The sequence below is a fragment of the Mustela erminea genome, chromosome 1 (assembly GCF_009829155.1).
Source record: "Mustela erminea isolate mMusErm1 chromosome 1, mMusErm1.Pri, whole genome shotgun sequence".
In the NCBI taxonomy this organism is placed as follows: Eukaryota; Metazoa; Chordata; class Mammalia; order Carnivora; family Mustelidae; genus Mustela; species Mustela erminea.
In genome coordinates, this window is record NC_045614.1 from 80,380,864 (window position 1) to 80,400,118 (window position 19,255).

The 19,255-nt window shown below is 40.8% G+C and overlaps 1 protein-coding gene across 3 annotated transcripts in view; it reads right to left on the reverse strand.

Moving 5' to 3' along the window:
* The window catches only part of LOC116582356 (ubiquitin-conjugating enzyme E2 E1), a 76,813-nt gene that overhangs the window by 8,149 nt on the left and 49,409 nt on the right, over positions 1 to 19,255 (reverse strand). The window contains exon 4 of one of the 3 annotated variants that reach the window (XM_032329736.1): positions 2,379 to 2,435. The exons of the other annotated variants lie outside the window; for them this stretch is intronic. Coding sequence (XP_032185627.1) covers positions 2,379 to 2,435 — 57 coding nt within the window. The remainder of the gene's footprint in view (positions 1 to 2,378; positions 2,436 to 19,255) is intronic. 3 annotated transcript variants of the gene reach the window in all.

Consider the following 19,255-nt stretch of genomic DNA (forward strand, 5'->3'; position numbering starts at 1 on the left):
ATTTGTATAGCAATAGCACAAAATAAATGAAAAATGGAGCAAGTTAGCAAATGTGCCGGCATATTTCAAAAAAGGGTAGATAGAGGCTCATGATCAACTGAGTTAGAAGTTCATTCTAACCACCTAAAAATCCCAAGTAACCTCTCAAACCAGTTGCTTATACAAAATGTATTCTGTCATAAAATCCTCCAAACTGCTACATTCTCACTGCCCCCAAAGCAGTCATTCTCAGTAGAGGATGGTGGGGGCCCCCAGGTGATATTTGGCAATGTCTGGAGATTATTTTGGGATGTCACAGCTGGGAGGGAGTGTGCTACTGTCACCTAGTGGATGACAGCCAGAGGTGCTGCTAAACATTCTCCAATGTACCAGGCACCAGATAGCCCCCTACAACAAAGAATTCTCTCAAGGGGCTCCTGGGTCCAGGCCCCACATCAGGCTTCCTGCTCAGCGAGGAGCCCGCTTCTCCCCCTGCCTTATGCGTTCTCTGTCAAATAATAAATTAAAAAAATTCTCTCAACTCAAAATGTCAATAGTGCCAAGGCTGAGAATCCTGCTTAGAGAAATGTGCTCAAGGTAGCCCTAATAAGGTAAGAGCTTCACAGTTTGAATCCATTGTCAGGCTCTAGTGCCCATCCTCTTATCTGTTTTACTGCTGTGTGTGGGAAGGGGGAAGGGGGAGAAATCAATATCCAGGGTTGCTTTTAAAAGTCAGATTTGCATATGCCCTAAAATGTTCCATAGACCCCTGATAACTCAAAATGTGGTCCCTGGACAAAGCAACATCAGCATCCTCTGGAAGTTTGTTAGAAATGCAGATTTAGACTCCACCCCACACCTAAAGCATCAGAATTTGCCCATTAAAACTTTGAGATTCTAGCTACAGAGGACAGTAAGTGGCAAATGAATGCCAACGCTACCTTTTGATCTAAGTTTAAATTACCAATTATATTCTTGAGCTCTTGGGGTGCCTGGGTGGTTCAGTGGGTTAAAGCCTCTGCCTTCGGCTCAGGTCATGGTCCCAGGGTCCTGGGATGGAGCCCCACATAGGGCACTCCGAGGCTCAGCGGGGAACCTGCCTGCCTCTCTGTCTACTTGTGATCTCTGTCAAATAAATAAAATCTTAAAAAAATATATATATATTCTCTAGCTCTTTCCTTCACTACCTGTAATTCTCTGCAGTAAGAAACAAGTATCAACCCTAGTAACGCTTACTAAGTACCATATAGAGAACTTAGAAAATGCTTACAGGAAGAGACCCACAATCAAATCTATATTCCTGACAACCCACTATTCAAAATCCATTCTTAATTTACTCTTCTTCTGCTAAGAAGTGAAAAGAGAGTATGACAGAATAGTATGAATGCAGCAATCTACCAGAGGGAATCCTCATCGCCCACAATTATGTCCCAGTAGACCGACTACTCTCCAGGGAATGAAAGCTGCCTTCTCCATGACATCTATATAGCACATGCAGAGGAATTTTATAAAAAATGAAAAAAAAGCATCTTGTTCTCGCCATCCCTCCATAAAACAGTTGCTCTCTGTAACCTAGAAGTGAGTGGCAGAAGGAACTTGAAAAATCAGAAAACCTCAGTAAGGTGACTACTAACACACGAGTGACATGGTTTGGTGAGGTGACACTGCTATTACAAAGTGGGTCGGTCACGTACGGGGATAACTAAGAGAGGCCTCCTACAAAGTGGTACTGCAGAGGATGTACATCCAGATTACCATTCCCTGGAAGAATTACAGTTTAAAGGCCAACCTAAAGGACTCCTATGTAAGAATTCACATCAGTAGTATCCAGTATATCTAAGCAGTTGCACTGGAACAAAGTGGGCCCAAATAAGGGATTAGAGTTTCCTACACATGGGAGGAAAACAGACTCAACACACTTAAGATCTAGAACAAGATGATCCATGTCCACTAAGAATGGTGTTCCCATGGAGGCCCCCCAAATCGTGTCATATCGACTTTGAGGAAATTGTGCCTTTCTCCCAGCAGAAAGGGGATAAACCTTCAAAGGAATTTGATACAACTTTTCAATCTGATTTTAGGCCTACAGAAGCTGTAGAGTTTATTTCTGAAGTCTGTTCCAAACCGGAAAGTGGACAGATCGGCAGGTATTTACATACATTGCTACAGCTATGTGGCTATACAATCTCTCAAAGATCAGATTTTAAGTCTCTAGAGAATAGTGATTTTCCACACATACTACCAGGGCTTAGTATAATAGTAATTAGCAATATTTAATTAGTTGGTAAAATACGTACCACTGTTCAGAATTACGTTGACAATACTGTCAAATTTGGTGAAATAACAAAACACTACAAGAGCTCAATCTTGCTCAGCTAGCCATTCAATTGTGTTTTTACCTTATATGTTGCTGCTTTAGAAAACAATCCAGGCTTTCTGGAAATCTACACTCCAGTCTTGAAGAAAGAAAATCAGATGCAGGAGTAAGGACACAATTTTAAAAAGAAAACTCGTTTCATAATAATTTGAAAGAGACAACAGTAGGGACAGTGAAACAAGCAGATCTACAACACTGTGGACATCAGTGGGTCCTTACTGTCAGGGAGGGATGGCTGAATAATGATAGTGTTTAGTAAACTGAACTAAAAATCACCCTTTTAGGGGAGCCTGGGTGGCTCAGTCAGTTAAGTGTCTGCCTTCAGCTCAGGTCATGATCCCAGGGTCCCAGGATTGAGCCCCACATGCGGCTCCCTGCACAGTAGGGAGTTTGCTTCTCCCTCTCCCCCTGATTGTGCTTGCTCTCTCTCAAATAAAGTCTTAAGAAAAATTAAAATAAAAATCATACTTTAACTTTTGGACTGCTGATATACAAAGGGGATAAAAGTACCAAGCAAGTGAAATTCAAGCTAGTTAGATGTCAAGGGCCTAAAAGGAATTGGGGTGGGGAAGGGTAGAGAATGGCACATAGGAATGATTAGAGAGAATTAAGTAAGAGATTGGCATTTCTTGTGTCTCAAAAACCATTTTTTTTTTTCCCTATACAAGGTTAAATACGTAGGTGGTCAGGACAAAGGTGGATCAGACAATAGCTCTTTTCTGCAGAACTACACAAGCTTAAGAACAATTCTAATTTGCTCTTTCCCCAGAGAAGTTAGAAAAACAGGGCCAGAACAGAACCAAGTTCTAAAGCTATTCCTCCTCTACTGAAACTAAAATAATCCAGAGGAGGATATCTGCACCTTACAGTCAAGTGGTTTGAGTCCTGATTTTTTAGTTGCATTGCTTATATAAGCATATGTAACACCGCTATCTAAGTGAGTAAGTAGAAATCAATTATTAATCTCTGGTTCTTACAGTAATCAGTTCACAAGGCCTATAAAAGCACAACCAGCTCTTCTATTGGGATGGTAACTGTACTGAGGCTAAATGAGAGTACTGGAGGAAAGCAGAATCTCTTGTTTAGACTTTTGTAGGGGATATAGTAAAGTTGTTAACACTTGTACCTTCCACACATTTAATGCAGGTCCTTAAAAGCAACAGTGTTGCAAGGAAAGCTACTCAAAGGATACAAAAATTCTCAAAAAGGAACTTACCAGGTTTGACTCAATTCTAAGATTCTACAGTGTATCTTTTGATTAGGAAATGACCACAGTTCAGTTTCTCATTCACTCACATTCAACTGCACAGCCTCCACAATGCAAATGCTGCCAATCTCACACTGCAGGTGAGGCACTCGGGGGTGGCACGGTCAGAGGGAAATGTGCAAAGTAACAGTGTAAATGCACAAGGAGCAGGTTCAACATCTTGCCATTGAGCAGAGAAAACTGCCTGCACCATCTTGCTGCAGTGATTTGGAGGCGGGGGGGTCATTTATCACATGATCTGAACTCTTGTTTGGTAAAGCTTTTTTTTTTTTTTTAAATAAAAATAATTTTAACTTTTTACTGCCCCTTTTTGCTCTTAAAAGTGAGACAAAGGGCGTCTCAGAACATCTTCCTACACCACCTAGTCAGCCTGGAACTGCCCTGCCAGTCTCTTAATTGTAGCAATTTTAAGGATTCTTCATCCTCAAGGGGCATCTTCCTTCCAGGGATTTGGTTAAACACCTGAGGCCGGTGTCTCTCATCCTAAGTCCAGATCCCTACAACTTCCCTCAGTAGAGAACTTATGAGGATTTGGAGAATAAAGATGTTTGGAGCTAAAGCTGACATTCACATCTGGGAAAGGCTAGATTGGCACTTCTCCCAACACCCTTTCACAGCAAGCCACCAGGTCAAAACTATTTTCACAATTCTCAACAGTATTTGCCTTTTTAACTCTCCTCCTCTCACATTTGTACTGTGAACTTTTCCTGAGACTACATAAGGTGTGATATGACAACAGAATGAATGCAGAAGCAGATAAAAAATCTAGCTGTCTTCAGACATTAAAGCAATTCGCGTATATGTTAAACAGTGCCACTCTTCTAGGTGTTTTAGCTTTGGAAAACATTATTTTCATTAAAAAGGTTAACACGTTTTTGTTATTTTAAAATGAATGATATTTTTAATGTTTCAGCTTTAATCTTGAATACAGTAAAATCCATAATAATTAACCATATAAACAAAAGCACTTTGCGGCCCCTAATTTTTAAGAGTGTATAATGGGGTCCTAAAATAATAAAGGTTTGAGAATGGCTAGGCAGATTACTTTAATATCAGCACAACTAGGCAACAATTAAAAACAAAACAAAAAGTTTTAAATAGGAACTAGAAGCTGTTGGTCTCTCTGCCCTTCCCCCTCTCTCTGCAACTTGGAAACCCTCAAGTCCATGTAAGTATGACTACCCCAAAGCCTACCTACTGGAGAGACCATATGGAAAGACCAAATATGAGGGATGAATGAGAAGCCCCAGGTGTTCCAGCCCTTAGCCATTTGAGTCTTCTTGGCCCAAGTAGCAGACTTGTGAGTGAAGAAGCCTTCAGATAGTTCCAGTCGCCCAGCCAGCCCCTAGATATACCAGAGATTTATGATAAATGGTGGCTGCTGTTTTACACCATGTAGTTTTTAGGTTGTTCTGTGAACACTTCCCAGGAATAACCCTCAACCAATAGTTGATGGTGGAGTGGGACAATTCTGAGGCAAGTGCTTTTACCCAGAGTTCCCTTTGGCAACTTTCACTTTGGGAGCGCTTAATAAAAGGCATCCATTACTGACAGTCTTTCCTACCCTGTCTTCCTTCCCACCTCTACCTTTATTTCTTACACCACTAAAAAACTACCTGTATTAGAATTCTCCTCTTAAGGGTCTCCTGGGGAAAGCAAAGCTGACAGACCACTGAAGTTGGACACACTAAGGAAAAGATGAACAGATATGATTACATAAAAAGCAGAAAATCTGTAAGAGAAAGACAAACAGATTAGAAAGGGGTAAGAGAACTGCAGTACATGATTAAGGGTTAATATCTTGACTATGAAAAAACCTGAAAGGGCACCTGGGTGGCTCAGTGGGTTGAGCCTCTGCCTTCAGCTCAGGTCATGATTTCAGGGTCCTGGGATAGAGCCCCACATCGGGCTCTCTGCTCGACGGGAAGCCTGGTTCTCCCTCTCTCTGCCTGCCTCTCTGCCTACTTGTGATCTCTCTCTCTCTCTCTCTCTCTCTGTCAAATAGATAAATAAAATCTTAAAAAAAAAAAAATCCACAATATAATGTGAAGTGAGAAGGCAGACTTCCCAACAGTGTGCAAAACAACCTCATTTTCATTATAAGACATACCACATAACCAAACTATTGATCAAGGTTGTACCTGCAGGATGAGATGCAGGGGATTTATTTTACAATAACAACGGATTTCCATTCTTAAGAATGTAACAAAGGGTAGAAGAAATGAAATCAAATTCACCTAGCAACAGAGAAAGTCAACTAATAAAGAAAATAACTGTGGTTACCCTGGGTAAGGATGGTTTCTGCCTGGAAAACCAGGACTTCAAATTTGCAGGGATGCAGGATACTCAATCTAGGCAATTTCAGCCCAGTTTCTGTAGACTGTAGTTTTGAGAACAGAGTTGCTAAGGGTCTCAGAGGGGTGACTTTTGACAAGTTCATTCCTGCCTGTCACGGCCCAAATACGTGTGCAATAGTGACCCAGTGAAGTACTGCATCTTTGGATGAAGATCTACAACAGTCATTCACAGAAAATGAGTAATACTGCTCCCATCTCCAATTTACAGCCCTGGGAAAGCCGTCAGTAACTATTATGGGGGTTAAGGTGTCCTGTGGTCTCTCATTAAAGGACAGATCTGGCCCTAGTACTGTAAAAGCTTCTACCGACACTACCACTCTATCCTGCCATCTCCTCCCTCCTCTCTTCAAATCAGGCCCTCCCCTAAACTCTTCTTTATACCATGCTCCAGATAGGGTGCTGAGAGAGAGACTGAACCCAGGGAGAGAATGCAAACCCTTCAACAGTGTAAAGCAAAGGGGCTCAAGTTTATATAACAGCCCACAAATATTTTTCAAAACAAGGCAAAGGGATCTGACAGCCAACTCAGCAGACACACCCACCAAATACCAACGGTTAGCAAAGATGATCTGTTCAATGTCTAAATAGTCGAGATATCTAATAGTCAATTTATCTAATAGTTATTAAGATACGAAATATCTGAAGTGAATGGCTTTAACTGCAGGTAAATTGTGCCTTAAAAAGTAGATAAAGGAGAAAAATACTCTAATATGTACAGAGAAATTGACCTTTTTAAATCATTCTTTCCTCTAAGCAGACTCCCTCCTGAGCAGAGAGCCCAATGCAGCCAAAGGCAGACACCTGACTGACTGAGCCATCCAGGCGCCCCTCCTTATTCCCATTTTAAAGATGGGGAAGCATTCAGAAGGTTAAGTTAACGTTAAGTGATGGGGCTGTACAAATTCCTAAAGCTAGGAAATCACACTTCTGGTCAATACAACCCAGGCTTTCTTTCCCACAGTGATTTTTTTCCCCCAATACATCCATGGAGTTTCCAATATAATTATCTGCTTTGGACTCCCCACCAATTTTGTTTAATCACATTTACTACTCTGCCTTTCCTACCTTATTATTTCATTTGTCTTTTATACTTGGAAGGAAGCTAGAATTACAAACAAGAAAATCTTGTGACCTGCTAGAAGGTTATTAAAATTTCTTAAAAATTGATTCAGTTTTTTTTTTTTTAAAGTACATACCACATGGAGTACTACTACTTAGTGTGGAGGAGAGGGGATTTCAATAATAATGTGACAACTATAAAAATTGAGAACTCCCAGCTTAATGAAAACCAAAGACGGTTTTGGGAAACAAGCATCAGTTCAACTGAATAATAGTCCAGATGTTATGTTCTTAAATTGCAAAAAGAATAAGCAATACAATTTTCTTTCTTTCCTTCTTTCTTTTTAAAGAACTTTAAGTGGGGGGAAATGCTAAAAAGGAGGTGTAGAACATGATACCTACTTTCCCAGCTCAGAAGTCTGTTTGGTCCACTCCACTCCATTCCATTCTAGTCCATGGTGGCACTGGGAGGTCCAGCAAATCACTGGAATGAATGACCTCCACCGAAATGGAGGTCAACTCCTGCCTGAGGATACAATATCACCCACTGCTCAATGCTCTGTGAAGCTGAGGCCTCTGCAACCTCTTTGTTCCCTCCCTCTCCATTGCAGGATCTACAGCTCAGAACCACCAGGAAATCACAGGGTCAGAAGGTGAGGAGAACTATTTACTGCACTTGGAGAGTCATTGGTTTCCTTCTTGGCCCCAGAAGGCCAGGAGAGAAAGGCACAGGCTGCTTATATTTGCAGAGGGCTGAGAGTGTGAATGAGGGACTATGCCCTATGGGTCAAATACAGGGCTGCGTTTGGAGGGGAGAATCTGTTCTGGCCTCTTGTTCACTGCTAAACCTCATCACCAAGTCTCTGCCCTGCTGTCTACATATCTTCTTCTAGCTGAGGAGAGGAGACAACAGCTTTAACAAAACTCGGTGCTGCAGCAGCTGCTAAAGCGGCCCAAGTGGGAGCACCTACATGGGACATTTCACAGCCGACTAAGTCTAACAAATTTTCTCCGAGTGCTGGTAAGCAGACACATGTGACCTTCACCAGTGGCCACTGACCAGCTACCATTCTGACTTGTAAACTAACACATACAGTGCATATAGCTACCACATGCTAAAATCAGGTGCTTCCTAAAAAAATTCTCACCATGTAATATTTAATAAGAAAGGAGTGCAGAGCATAATGCCCAAACAGAAAAGGGTCCTAACAAAAACGTCAGCTAGTAATTCCCAATTTTATATGAAAAACACTCGCAGAGAATTAACTGCTAAGGTTTATGTCCATTCAGGCTAAGTCTTATGGAAAACGCCAAAAGGCAAGAAAAGTTCTGAAAGAGAGGAGGCAGATGTTCCAAAGCCAAAGGTGAGGAGCTTGGCTGAGAGGTATAAAATGTGACTAACACAGCCCACATACATAATTGGAAAATAAAGTTAAAGAAGAGAAGGACATGAAAAATGAAATGAGAGGGGAAGTTTTAATTTCTTATTTTTTTTCCCTCTTAAAAGGAAAAAAAATAACCCCAATTTAAATACTGGCCCAGAGGGAGAAGACAACTATCTCAGAACATATACACAAAGATGACTGATTGAACCCATGATACCAACTTTCACTCCTTCCCCAAACTCCGACAATATGACAGTAAAGATTTTTTTTTTTTTTTAGATTTTTATTTATTTGACAGAGAGAGATCACAAGTGGGCAGAGAGAGAGAGAGAGGAGGAAGCAGGCCCACTGCAGAGCAGAGAGCCCGATGCGGGACTCGATCCCAGGACCCTGAGATCAGGACCCGAGCCGAAGGCAGAGGCTTAACCCACTGAGCCACCCAGGAGCCCCTGACAGTAAAGATTTTTAAAGGCATAAACCTACAAAGATGGGAAGAAAAGGAAAGGGAATAATATTCACAGAAGTTTGGAAGTTAGAAGGCAAACTGGCAAGTGGTAAAGGATTCAACATGATATATCCAAGAAGCTGAATCCTAAAGTGGCTGTGAAAAAAGCCAAAAATCAAGCCCAGGTAGACCACATAACCCTCCCTAAAGACTCAGGAATCTGTGGTGCCTGAGGAGGTTGAGAATGAGGCAGGGGAGGTTTTAAAATAAGAATTGGTTAAAAGTGTGTATCAGTGGTCCAATTCCAAGACCCTGTGTGACAGATGGAATTCTGAAATGGGCAGCATGATATCCTCCCGCTAATACACTCTGACCTCCTCCATGAGAGCATGGATGGACAGAGCTATGACTTGCTTCTCCCTAACAGAATAAGGCAAAGCTGATTGGACACCACTCTTGGATCAGGTTATGCTTTCTGTAAATTGTTATTACATAAGACTCAGTCTTACCTGACCAGAGAAAGACTGTCCTGCTGGCCCTGAAGGAGCAAGCTGCTATGATACCAGTTGCCCAAAGAGAGGGCTAGAGAACTGCTGCTGTGGTCTCTGAGAGCAACTGACTTCAGTCCTATGGCTGCAAGGAAGTAAACTCCACGTCACAACTGCGTAAGTTTGGAAGCAAACCCTGAGCAACAGAGGAGCACACAGGCTAGCTAGCTGGTTCCTTGAATGCAGCCTAGAAAACCCTGAATAGAGATCTAAGCTGTGCCCCAACTCCTGACCCATGTGAACTGTACATACTAAAATGTATGTACTGTTTTGAACTGCTAAAGTTGTGGTAGTTTGTTATACAGTAATAGTTATCCTGCCTGACTGGGGTTTATTTTCTAGAGAGGTTTAAAACTGAGGGTCTCTGAACCAGGGAACATTAATATGGATGAGGGCAGAGGTGCTGTACTGACAATGAGCTTATGCATGGCCAAAAATAAGATCCCCAGTTTTGTTTCTCAGCTCCCAGAACAAAGCTTGGCCTTTACCCTCCAGGCAGTCTCCTTTGGGGGATGTTAACAGCCTAGAGGAAAAGTCTCCCTAACTAAGTTAACAGATAACCAAGGAACATGGTTCTTCTCTAAAATGGCAAATGATGATCAAAACAAACTAGAAGACAGTCAATTAGAGAAAACAGAATTTAGAAAGAAAATTTCAAAATAAATGGAATTACTAATATCCAGAGAGACACAAGATACTGCACTGATGAAACAAGGATATGGGTAAAACAAAACAGTATTCAGAAAAGAAAAAGGAGGGTAGGGGTCAGGTGCTGATAATGGGCGAAGGCAGTCAAACGGTACAAACTTCCAGTTATAAGATACCAAGTTCTGGGGAATATAATATATTGTATCATATACTTGAAAGGTGCTATCAGGTAGATCTTAAAAGTCTCATCACAGGAAGAAAAACTGAAACAATGGAGGTGATGGGTGTTAACTAAACTTACTGTGGTAAAGTCATTATGTTATATACACATATATCAAATCACTACATTCTACACCCTAAACTAATACGATGTTATATTTCAATAAAGTGGGGGCAGGGAGAAAAGAAAGAAGGGCTTTTAGAAACTAAAAATGAAAGCAAACAAACATACTTCAACATAATAAAGGCCACGTGTAACAAACCCACAGCTAACATTACTCAATGGTCAAAAACTGAAAGCTTTCCCTGTAATATCAGAACAAGATGAGGATGTCTGCTTTCACCATTTTTATTCAACATAGTACTAAAGGTCCCAGCCACAGAAATCAGACAAGAAAAAGAAACAAAAGGCATCCAATTGATAAGAAGTAGTAAAATTGTTGACTATCTGCAGATGACATAATCCTATATACAGAAAACCCTAAGGACGCCACCAAAAAACTATCAGAATAAATGAATCTAGTAAAGCTGCAGGATACAGACTATACTGAAATCTGTTGCATTTCTATACACTAATAATGAAGTAGCAGAAAAAGATCTTACGAAAACAATCCCATTTAGAATTGCACCGAAAATCATAAACAATCTAGGAATAAATTTAACCAAGGAGGTGAAAGACCTATACTCTGAAAGATACTGATGAAAGAATTTGAAGATGATATAAACAGAAAAACAAACCATGCCCCTAGACTGGAGGAATATTGTTAAAATGCCCATACTACCCAAAGCAATCTACAGATTCCATGCAATCCCGACCAAAATACCAAGACTATTGGGGCGCCTGGGTGCGTGGGTTAAAGCCTCTGTCTTCGGCTCAGGTCATGATCCCAGGGTCCTGGGATTGAGCCCCACATGGGGGGGGGGGTCCTCTGCTCAGCAGGGAGCCTGCTTCCTCCTCTCTCTCTGCCTGCCTCTCTGCCTACTTGCAATTGAGGTCTGTCAAATAAATAAATAAAATCTTTTATTAAAAAAAATATCAAGAATATTTTTCACAGAACTAGAACAATCCATCCTAAAATTCATATAGAACCACAAAGGCCATGAACAGCCAAAGCAATTTTGAGAAAGAACAAAGCTGGAGGTATTACTGTCCCAGATTTCAAATTATACTTCAAAGTTATAGTAATAAAAACAGTATGGTACAGGGACAAAAACAGACATACAGATCAACGGAACAGAATAGAGAACCAGAATAAACCCACCATTATATGGTGAATTAATCTACAACAAAGGAAGCAAGAATATACACAATGGGCAAAGGACAGTCTCTGCAACAAATGGTGTTGGGAAAACTGGACAGTTATATGCAAAAGAAGGACACTAGACCACTTTCTACACCATGTACAAAAATAAACTCAAGATGGATTTAAGACTTAAATGCAAGATCAGAAACCATAAAACTCCTAAAAGAAAACACAGCCAGTAATCTCTTGGATGTGGGCCTTAGCAGTGTTTTTCTGGACAGGTCTCTTCTGGCAAAGGAAACAAAAGCAAAAATAAACCAGAGGGGCGCCTGGGTGGCTCAGTGGGTTAAAGCCTCTGCTTTTGGCTCAGGTCATGATCCCAGGGTCCTGGGATTAGAGCCCCACATTGGGCTCTCGCTCAGCAGGGAGCCTGCTTTCCTTCCTCTCTCTCTGCTTGCCTCTCTGCCTACCTGTGATCTCTGTCTGTCAAATAAAAAATAAATAAATAGATAGATAGATAAGCAAGCCAGCCAGAGACAAACCAAAATACTAAGCTTCTGCACAGGAAAGGAAACTATCGAGAAATGAAAAGGCAACATGGATGGATTTAGAAGGGATTACACTAAATAAGTCAGACCGAGAAAGACAATGACATATGATTTTACTTATATGTGAAATCTCTAAAAACAAAGCAAACAAGTGAACAAACAAAAACCAGAAACAGACTCCTAGATTGGGGGGGGGGGGGGCTTAACAACTGATAGCTGCCAGAAACAATGGTAGTAGAGGATGGGCAAGATAAGCAAAGGGGATTAAAAGGTATAAACTTCCAGTTATAAAACAAGTAAGTCACAGGGGTAAAAATGCAGCAAAAGGAATATATTCAGTAATATTTTATTATGGTAACTACACCTACAATGGTGAGCACTGCATAATATATAGAATTGTGGAATCACCATGTTCTACACCTGCAGTTGACATAACATAGTGTCAATAATACCTCAATTAAACACATACACACAATGAACCAAAAAATTTTCAAAAATATAATGTAGGGTAAAGTTATAATCTCCAAAAAAAAGGAAGAAAGAAGGTTAAAAAAAAAGAGAGAGAGAGAAAACATACAACTTTTTTTGGTACACATGTGTTTTCTGCAGGAATGTAGTTGAAAATGGAAAGACTAAATGAGAATAAATCAGAGGACCTTAAATGCCTACCAAACCATTTAGATTTTAACAGCTTTGCACCTACAGGAGTGAAGTGAAAAACAGTCACTGTTTTAAGAAGTAGAAAATTCTAAATACTGAAAACATCGACCTATTCAGAAATAGGAAGCTACAAATTCAATCTTCAATGAATGAAGCAGAGAGCCTAATTAGGAGACTACAGAAATCTAACAACCTGGATTAGAGCAGTGACAGTGCGAACAAAATTATCTTGGGGGAAATCCTAAGTACTTCACTGTGACAATCCCTAAGAGCTATCAATAAACCAAATCCTCTGACTATATCTATACATACATGCCTACATCCAATTCCCACTGAACAGGAAGAAACCCCAAGAGTCTGCAGGGCCTGCCCAGTCTCCTGGCAGCATTGCTAACCAGATATCCCAACCACTACCATGCAGCACTTAGTTAAGTCATCATTTGCTAAATAAACAAAATTTGAGTTTATGTGTATGTTCCTGCATGTTCAATACGGTATTAACATTTCAGAAAACTCTCAAACCATGTATGCTGATTTTAGTTCAGAAAATATTTATCATTAGTTATATGCTTAACTGATACTTGCTTGCTGTTATATGTAGTTAAAAAATACAGCATACATGCTATTTTAGATACCGTCTAGGTTTCTTCCAAAAAGTTAAAAAAATACCAGGTTTAATATTCTTTTAAAAACACCCTTTAAATGGCTTTATGGCTTTATTTAAATCGAATTTATGCTTTATGGCAAATAAAGATGGAAGTATTTTGGAAGGAAACACATCTTATCAGTTTATCTGGCAACTTGGTTGGGTTGTGTTTCTTTTAAAAAGAACCAGGGCTCACTTTATAAAGACTCATGAACAGGCACATTCAACACCACATAAGCAGGAGGTAAAAGGAATTCCAACATAAACTCAGGCTAGCCTCTAAAATCCAGCGGATTTTTAACCACTAATACCTCTAGCAGAATTTAGTTAACCAAAAGCATTGTCCATATTTAGCCATTTCAGTGTTTTGTGAACGTGCACTTACAGTAACGATGAGCGCCACACAGAGCCACGGGGAGGCACACCAACTAAGACACTGCTGAAGCAATAAGACAAAATCCAAGCAGACAAGAGTTGTTTCGCAACACAGCAAAGTCTGCGAGGTGCCCTCAACAGCCTGGGAGGAGGAGCAGCTTGCGACAGCAGTCCCAGCCCCACAGAAACCTGATCGCAGGACAGAACGTTCGTTCGTCTGTACCCAGCCGCCGGTGAGAGCGCTCGGCAGCCAGGAGCAGACAGCTGCTGGAGCAGGCAGGCTGACAAAGGAAAGAGCCTCTGAGTTCCAGTCTGGTCGAGCAAAATGCCTTTGTCCTTCAGCAATAATCATGTTAATCAGAGCCATCCTCCACGTCCAGAGACCCTTACACATTCGCTTCGTGCAAAATGTACATACAGCATGGTTCTGGAGAAGAACTGCCTCCTCAAAGGGAAGGAAAGGAACATTTCAGTGGCTCTGGCAGTTGGGGCTGCTAGACATGGAACTGAGATTGTAAGATAAATTTTAATCTGTTTTATGAGAATACAATAAACCAATTAAAAGTATCCATTTAGACCGTATCTGTTCAGTATTATGCTATGGAGAAAATTCTTACAAGAGTCACAAAAATGTCTGCTGTCTGTTCTCATAAAACTCTCAGCTAAGAGGAGGGTCAACAACAAATTATTAAAACAGAAAGCAGACTATTAGAAGACGGATAAAAGGGAATGGAGTAAAGGTGAACTCAAGTGCAGGTGGCTTAGAAATGGGCCAATATAAACACACAGGCAATTCTCTCTTTCCTTCCCTCTCACACATGCACGCAAACATGCTGGCTTTCCACCATAAGAGCTCCCGTTCTTTCGCTTGTGAGGTGAAGTGGAAAAAAAAGAGGACAAGTATTTAGAACAAATTTCCCAAAATGAACAGTCTTAGTGATGTAGGTCAGTGATTCTTACACACATTTCTAAGACAAACTTTTCACCAAAAGGTAAAGAATAAAGGGAAAAGGATAAAGTACTTGTTTTTCATAAATTTTATTTAAAATAAAGTTCTATCCATTCTGATATCCAGTTCTTCCTATTTTGTGATAAAATTATCTTCCATTTTGTGAAATGTTGATGACAGTAGATGGTAATTTTGTTTTCAATGTCCTTGCAAGACAAAATAGAATTAGCAACCATATATCAGCCCCTTGTGAATTGAAATTTAATATTTGTACTGTAGTAACAGCTTTTGCCTGTAGCCCTGGGTGGTTGGTATCTGTCATAGCAATTTTTTTTTAAGATTTTATTTATTTGAAAGAGAAAGTGCACAAAACAGGGGGAGTGGTAGACAGGGAGAGGGAGAAGCAGACTCCCCAACGAACAGGGAACCCCATGTAGGGCTTGATCCCAGGATCCTTGGATCATGACCAGAGTCGATCACCCATCGACTGAGCCACCCAGACGTCCCTGCCATTGCAATTTAAACAGCAAAAAGGACTGGTCCCAAGCCTGAGGCTCAACTAGCCCAGCACCTTTCAAGTGTCCTCAGGATCTCAGCTCTCCAGCGGGCCTAGGTTAAGGCCACCGCCTGCCAAACCCTCTGCAGCCCAGTGGCACCTCTATCACTCAGACTCCTCCCCGAGAACCACACACACAATAGCAGCCACTTCCACGTGCACAGAAGGTTCACAAATAGCTCCCAAATCACAAGGAAGTCCTGCCTGTCAGCAGGCTGACACACACTGTTTAGAGTCCCTCAAGTGGCAGGTGAAGTGAAACCTCTTTGTGCCAAAACTATTTCCTAAATAAATTTGCTGTTATTCTGTCTAAGCTGGTATACATCTCTAGTTTGACAGGCAACCAAAAAGATATAGGCTTTGGAAAGAACATCCTAAAGCACTAAATGTGTTATTTTATAAGGACTTCTCACTTATCTTGGTATCCCTTGCTCCCTCAAACTTTGATTCTCCCATATGAAAATCCCTATCTTCAATTCCCTATTTCTTCTTTTCCCGCTTCATTTCAGAAGTATATGTGCATCTTTCCAAGACAAACATGTGGTCTATCAAATTCCTCTTCCTTTATCACTGAATCCAGCACTTCATTACAAAAAGTTCAAACTTTTCCATGCAAAAAGAGAAACACAACTAAATAAAGCCTACTCCTAAGTATACTCCTAAATACCCCTTACCCCCCACCTTCCCTTCAAGCTACGGGTCTAGCTTTCCCTGGCCCTTTAGTAGCAACTTCCTGCTTCCACCTATGCATACCCTTCCACCTAAGATTCAATCCTGCTTTACCTCAATATTCCAGTCAACTGTTCTCTTAAATGTACCAATGACCTTCCAATCTCAAACAGCATTTCTGACTTTCTTCATCAGCTTTTTGGTCAAGAACTTATCAACCCTGCCTTCTTGAAAACTTTCTTGCCAATCATGACATTAGTTTTCTGATTCTCAGCTTAAGTCTCCTCTTACCTCTGATCTCCCCTCTCCCCTTTCTAAAGCCTTTCCCTGTTAATCTGTCAAAGCACAGGGGCAAACCCCAAGGAGCTCCCCTTGCAATGGTATAAAGAGTGATGCATTTCATTGGAGGGTTTGGGGGTCCAGAGTGGACTTAATGGGCATTCATGGAAGGAGAAAGCAGAAGACAAAATCAAAATCTGATACAAATTCAGTAACTCTTAGCATTAACTTAACAGATATTGGGCCTCAACAACACACTAGAAAAATAATGTCTACTACAAAGCAATGACTTTCAAACCATACTCCAGATGGGGGAAGAAAGTTTTGATGTTTTAAATGCTTGATTTCCCTGAAATCTGTTTTAAGAAAGGGTTACAGTGCTTTCAAAAACCTTTAAAAGTACACTTCATAGTAAGATACAACTAAACACACAAGGAACTTGAAAATAAGAACAGCATACAAATTCCAATTCAACCCTCAGTTTCTTATCTGGCAAGTGTGGCCAATGATACTCTCCTACATACCACCTCACTGAACTAAACTGAGAAAAAGTAAAGGAAGTACTACAAAGTGGCTTTGAACCCTACAGCACTATTTAAACCTACACAATTATTTTAAAAGCAGTAAGTGCTAACATTTCCATAGAAATAATGACTACTTGAGTATTAATAATGGCTATCACAAAAATCTAAAGCTACATTTTGGCTCTCCAATAATCAACCTAATCTTTTCATTTTAAAGGTCAAAATTAATATGGTAAAATTCCACATAGCTAACGAAAGTATTATACTGAAATCAAATAATACAAATGTTAACATATTATTAAGGTACGTTCTGATTAAATAAAATTTAAAAACATACACTTGCAAGAACGGTGGAAATGCTTCCTAAAAAGACTGCAAATGTTGGGGCACCTGGGTGGCTCAGTGGGTTAAAGCCTCTGCCTTGGGTTCAGGTCATGATCCCAGGGTCCTGGGATCAAGCCCCCCATCGGGCTTTCTGCTCACAGGGAACCTGCTTCCCCCACTCTCTCTCTCTGCCTGCCTCTGTGCCTACTTCTGATCTGTCAAACAAATAAATAAATAAAATCTTAAAAAAAAAAAAAAAAAAAGACTACAACTGTTGGGGCACCTGGGTGGCTCAGGGGGTTAAGCCTCTGAGGCCTTCGGCTCAGGTCATGATCTCAGGGTCCTGGGATCTAGCCCCACATGGGCTCTCTGCTCAGCAGGGGGCCTGCTTCCCACTTCTCCTCTGCCTGCCTCTCTGCCTACTTGTGATCTGTCAAATAAATAAAATCTTTAAAAAAAAAAAAAAGAGAGAGAGACATTTGAGAGACCTACCTTTTTAAACCCAAAGATTGCTTTAAGCATGTTTTAAATTCACCACTACACAGTGAACTCTGCATTTCTACATTAGATACATACCTGAAATAATTACTCTGTGCATCTTTAAGTTGAAAAAATATTCCTCATTTTTAATTTCGAAATTATAATCTCACAAATTACTCTAAAGCAATAAAAAATTATACCTGAAATTATAAATAAAAATATATAAAAATTTATACCTGAAAATTCTAAGATTTCAGAGAACAACCTGCTCTCATAATTAAATGTGAAGCTTCTATCGTACATTTAACTCTCCCATAAAATACTATCAAGAAGTTGGTCAAATGAGTAATTAATCCATATATTCATTAAAAGCAGACATTTAAAGATTAAGTCCTCACTAATTCTCATTTAACCATAGGATTTAAATTCAGTATTCCATGAAATCCGTATCACGACGCTAGGTAACAGAACCTCCTAGCTTCTGTAAAGGCCAAAGGTGCGGCTTCCTCCCACAACACACACATAAAAATTATTATTCCTTTACTATCTACTAAGGAAACAGATCCTAATTTAAATTCCTACATATAGACCTTTTTTTGAAAAGACTAATAGCTAATTAGTTAGGACCTATTCAGTTACAAGCAAAGATACCTAACTTAAATGACCCTGAGCCAAAAGAAGAATTTATTGGCCCACATAATTTAAAACACCAAGGGAGGGAGGGAGCACCTGTGTGGCTCAGTCAGTTGGGCATCTGCCCTTGGCTCACGTCATGGTCCCCGAGTCCAGGACTGAACCCTGCATCAGGCTCCCTGCTCAACAGGGAGTCTGCTTCTCCCTCTAGTGTATGCGTGCACGTGCTCTCTCTCTCTAATAAATAAAAAAAAATAAAACACCAAGGGAGGGCCCAAAGGGATACAGTCATTAAGAGCTCATGACCTCAACTATGTTTTCAGACAGGCTCTCCACACGTGGCGGCTTGGAAAAGTAGACATCAGAAGTTTAAGACTCACATCCAACTCACAGCTACCTCAGGAAAAGGGATAACCTTTTTTAAAGAGCCCTCCCCAATACTTTTGCCACAGCTCCTATCAGTTCAGATTAGGTCACATACCCCACTCTGAAATAATCACTGTTCTTAGAAGAATGCAGAGCTCTGGTGGGCTGGCTTGAGTCATGTACCACTCCTGGGGGTCAGGAGAGACTCTTGATGGAATGAAAAGGGTTATTATAAAATGAGGGGTGGTGGTACCCTAAAGGAATGTTAGATGAACAAATAACATCTATGTCAGTCATGAGGGTGTGCTCCCCCCAAAATACCACCAGGGTGTTTTGAGGAGCAGTGGCAGACTAACAAATGCAAAAATTGTACAGGGGCGCCTGGGTGGCTCAGTGGTTTAAGCCTCTGCCTTCAGCTCAGGTCATGGTCTCAGGGTCCTGGGATCGAGCCCCGCATCGGGCTCTCTGCTCTGCAGGAAGCCTGCCTCCCCCCCTCTCTCTGCCTGTCTCTCTGCCTACTTGTGATCTCTGTCAAATAAATAAAATCTTTAAAAAAAAAAAAAAAAACTGTACAGGGACGCCTGGGTGGCTCAGTTGGTTAAGCAGCTGCCTTCGGCTCAGGTCATGATCCCAGCGTCCTGGGATCGAGTCCCACATCGGGCTCCTTGCTCAGCAGGGAGCCTGCTTCTCCCTCTGCCTCTGCCTGCCATTCTGTCTG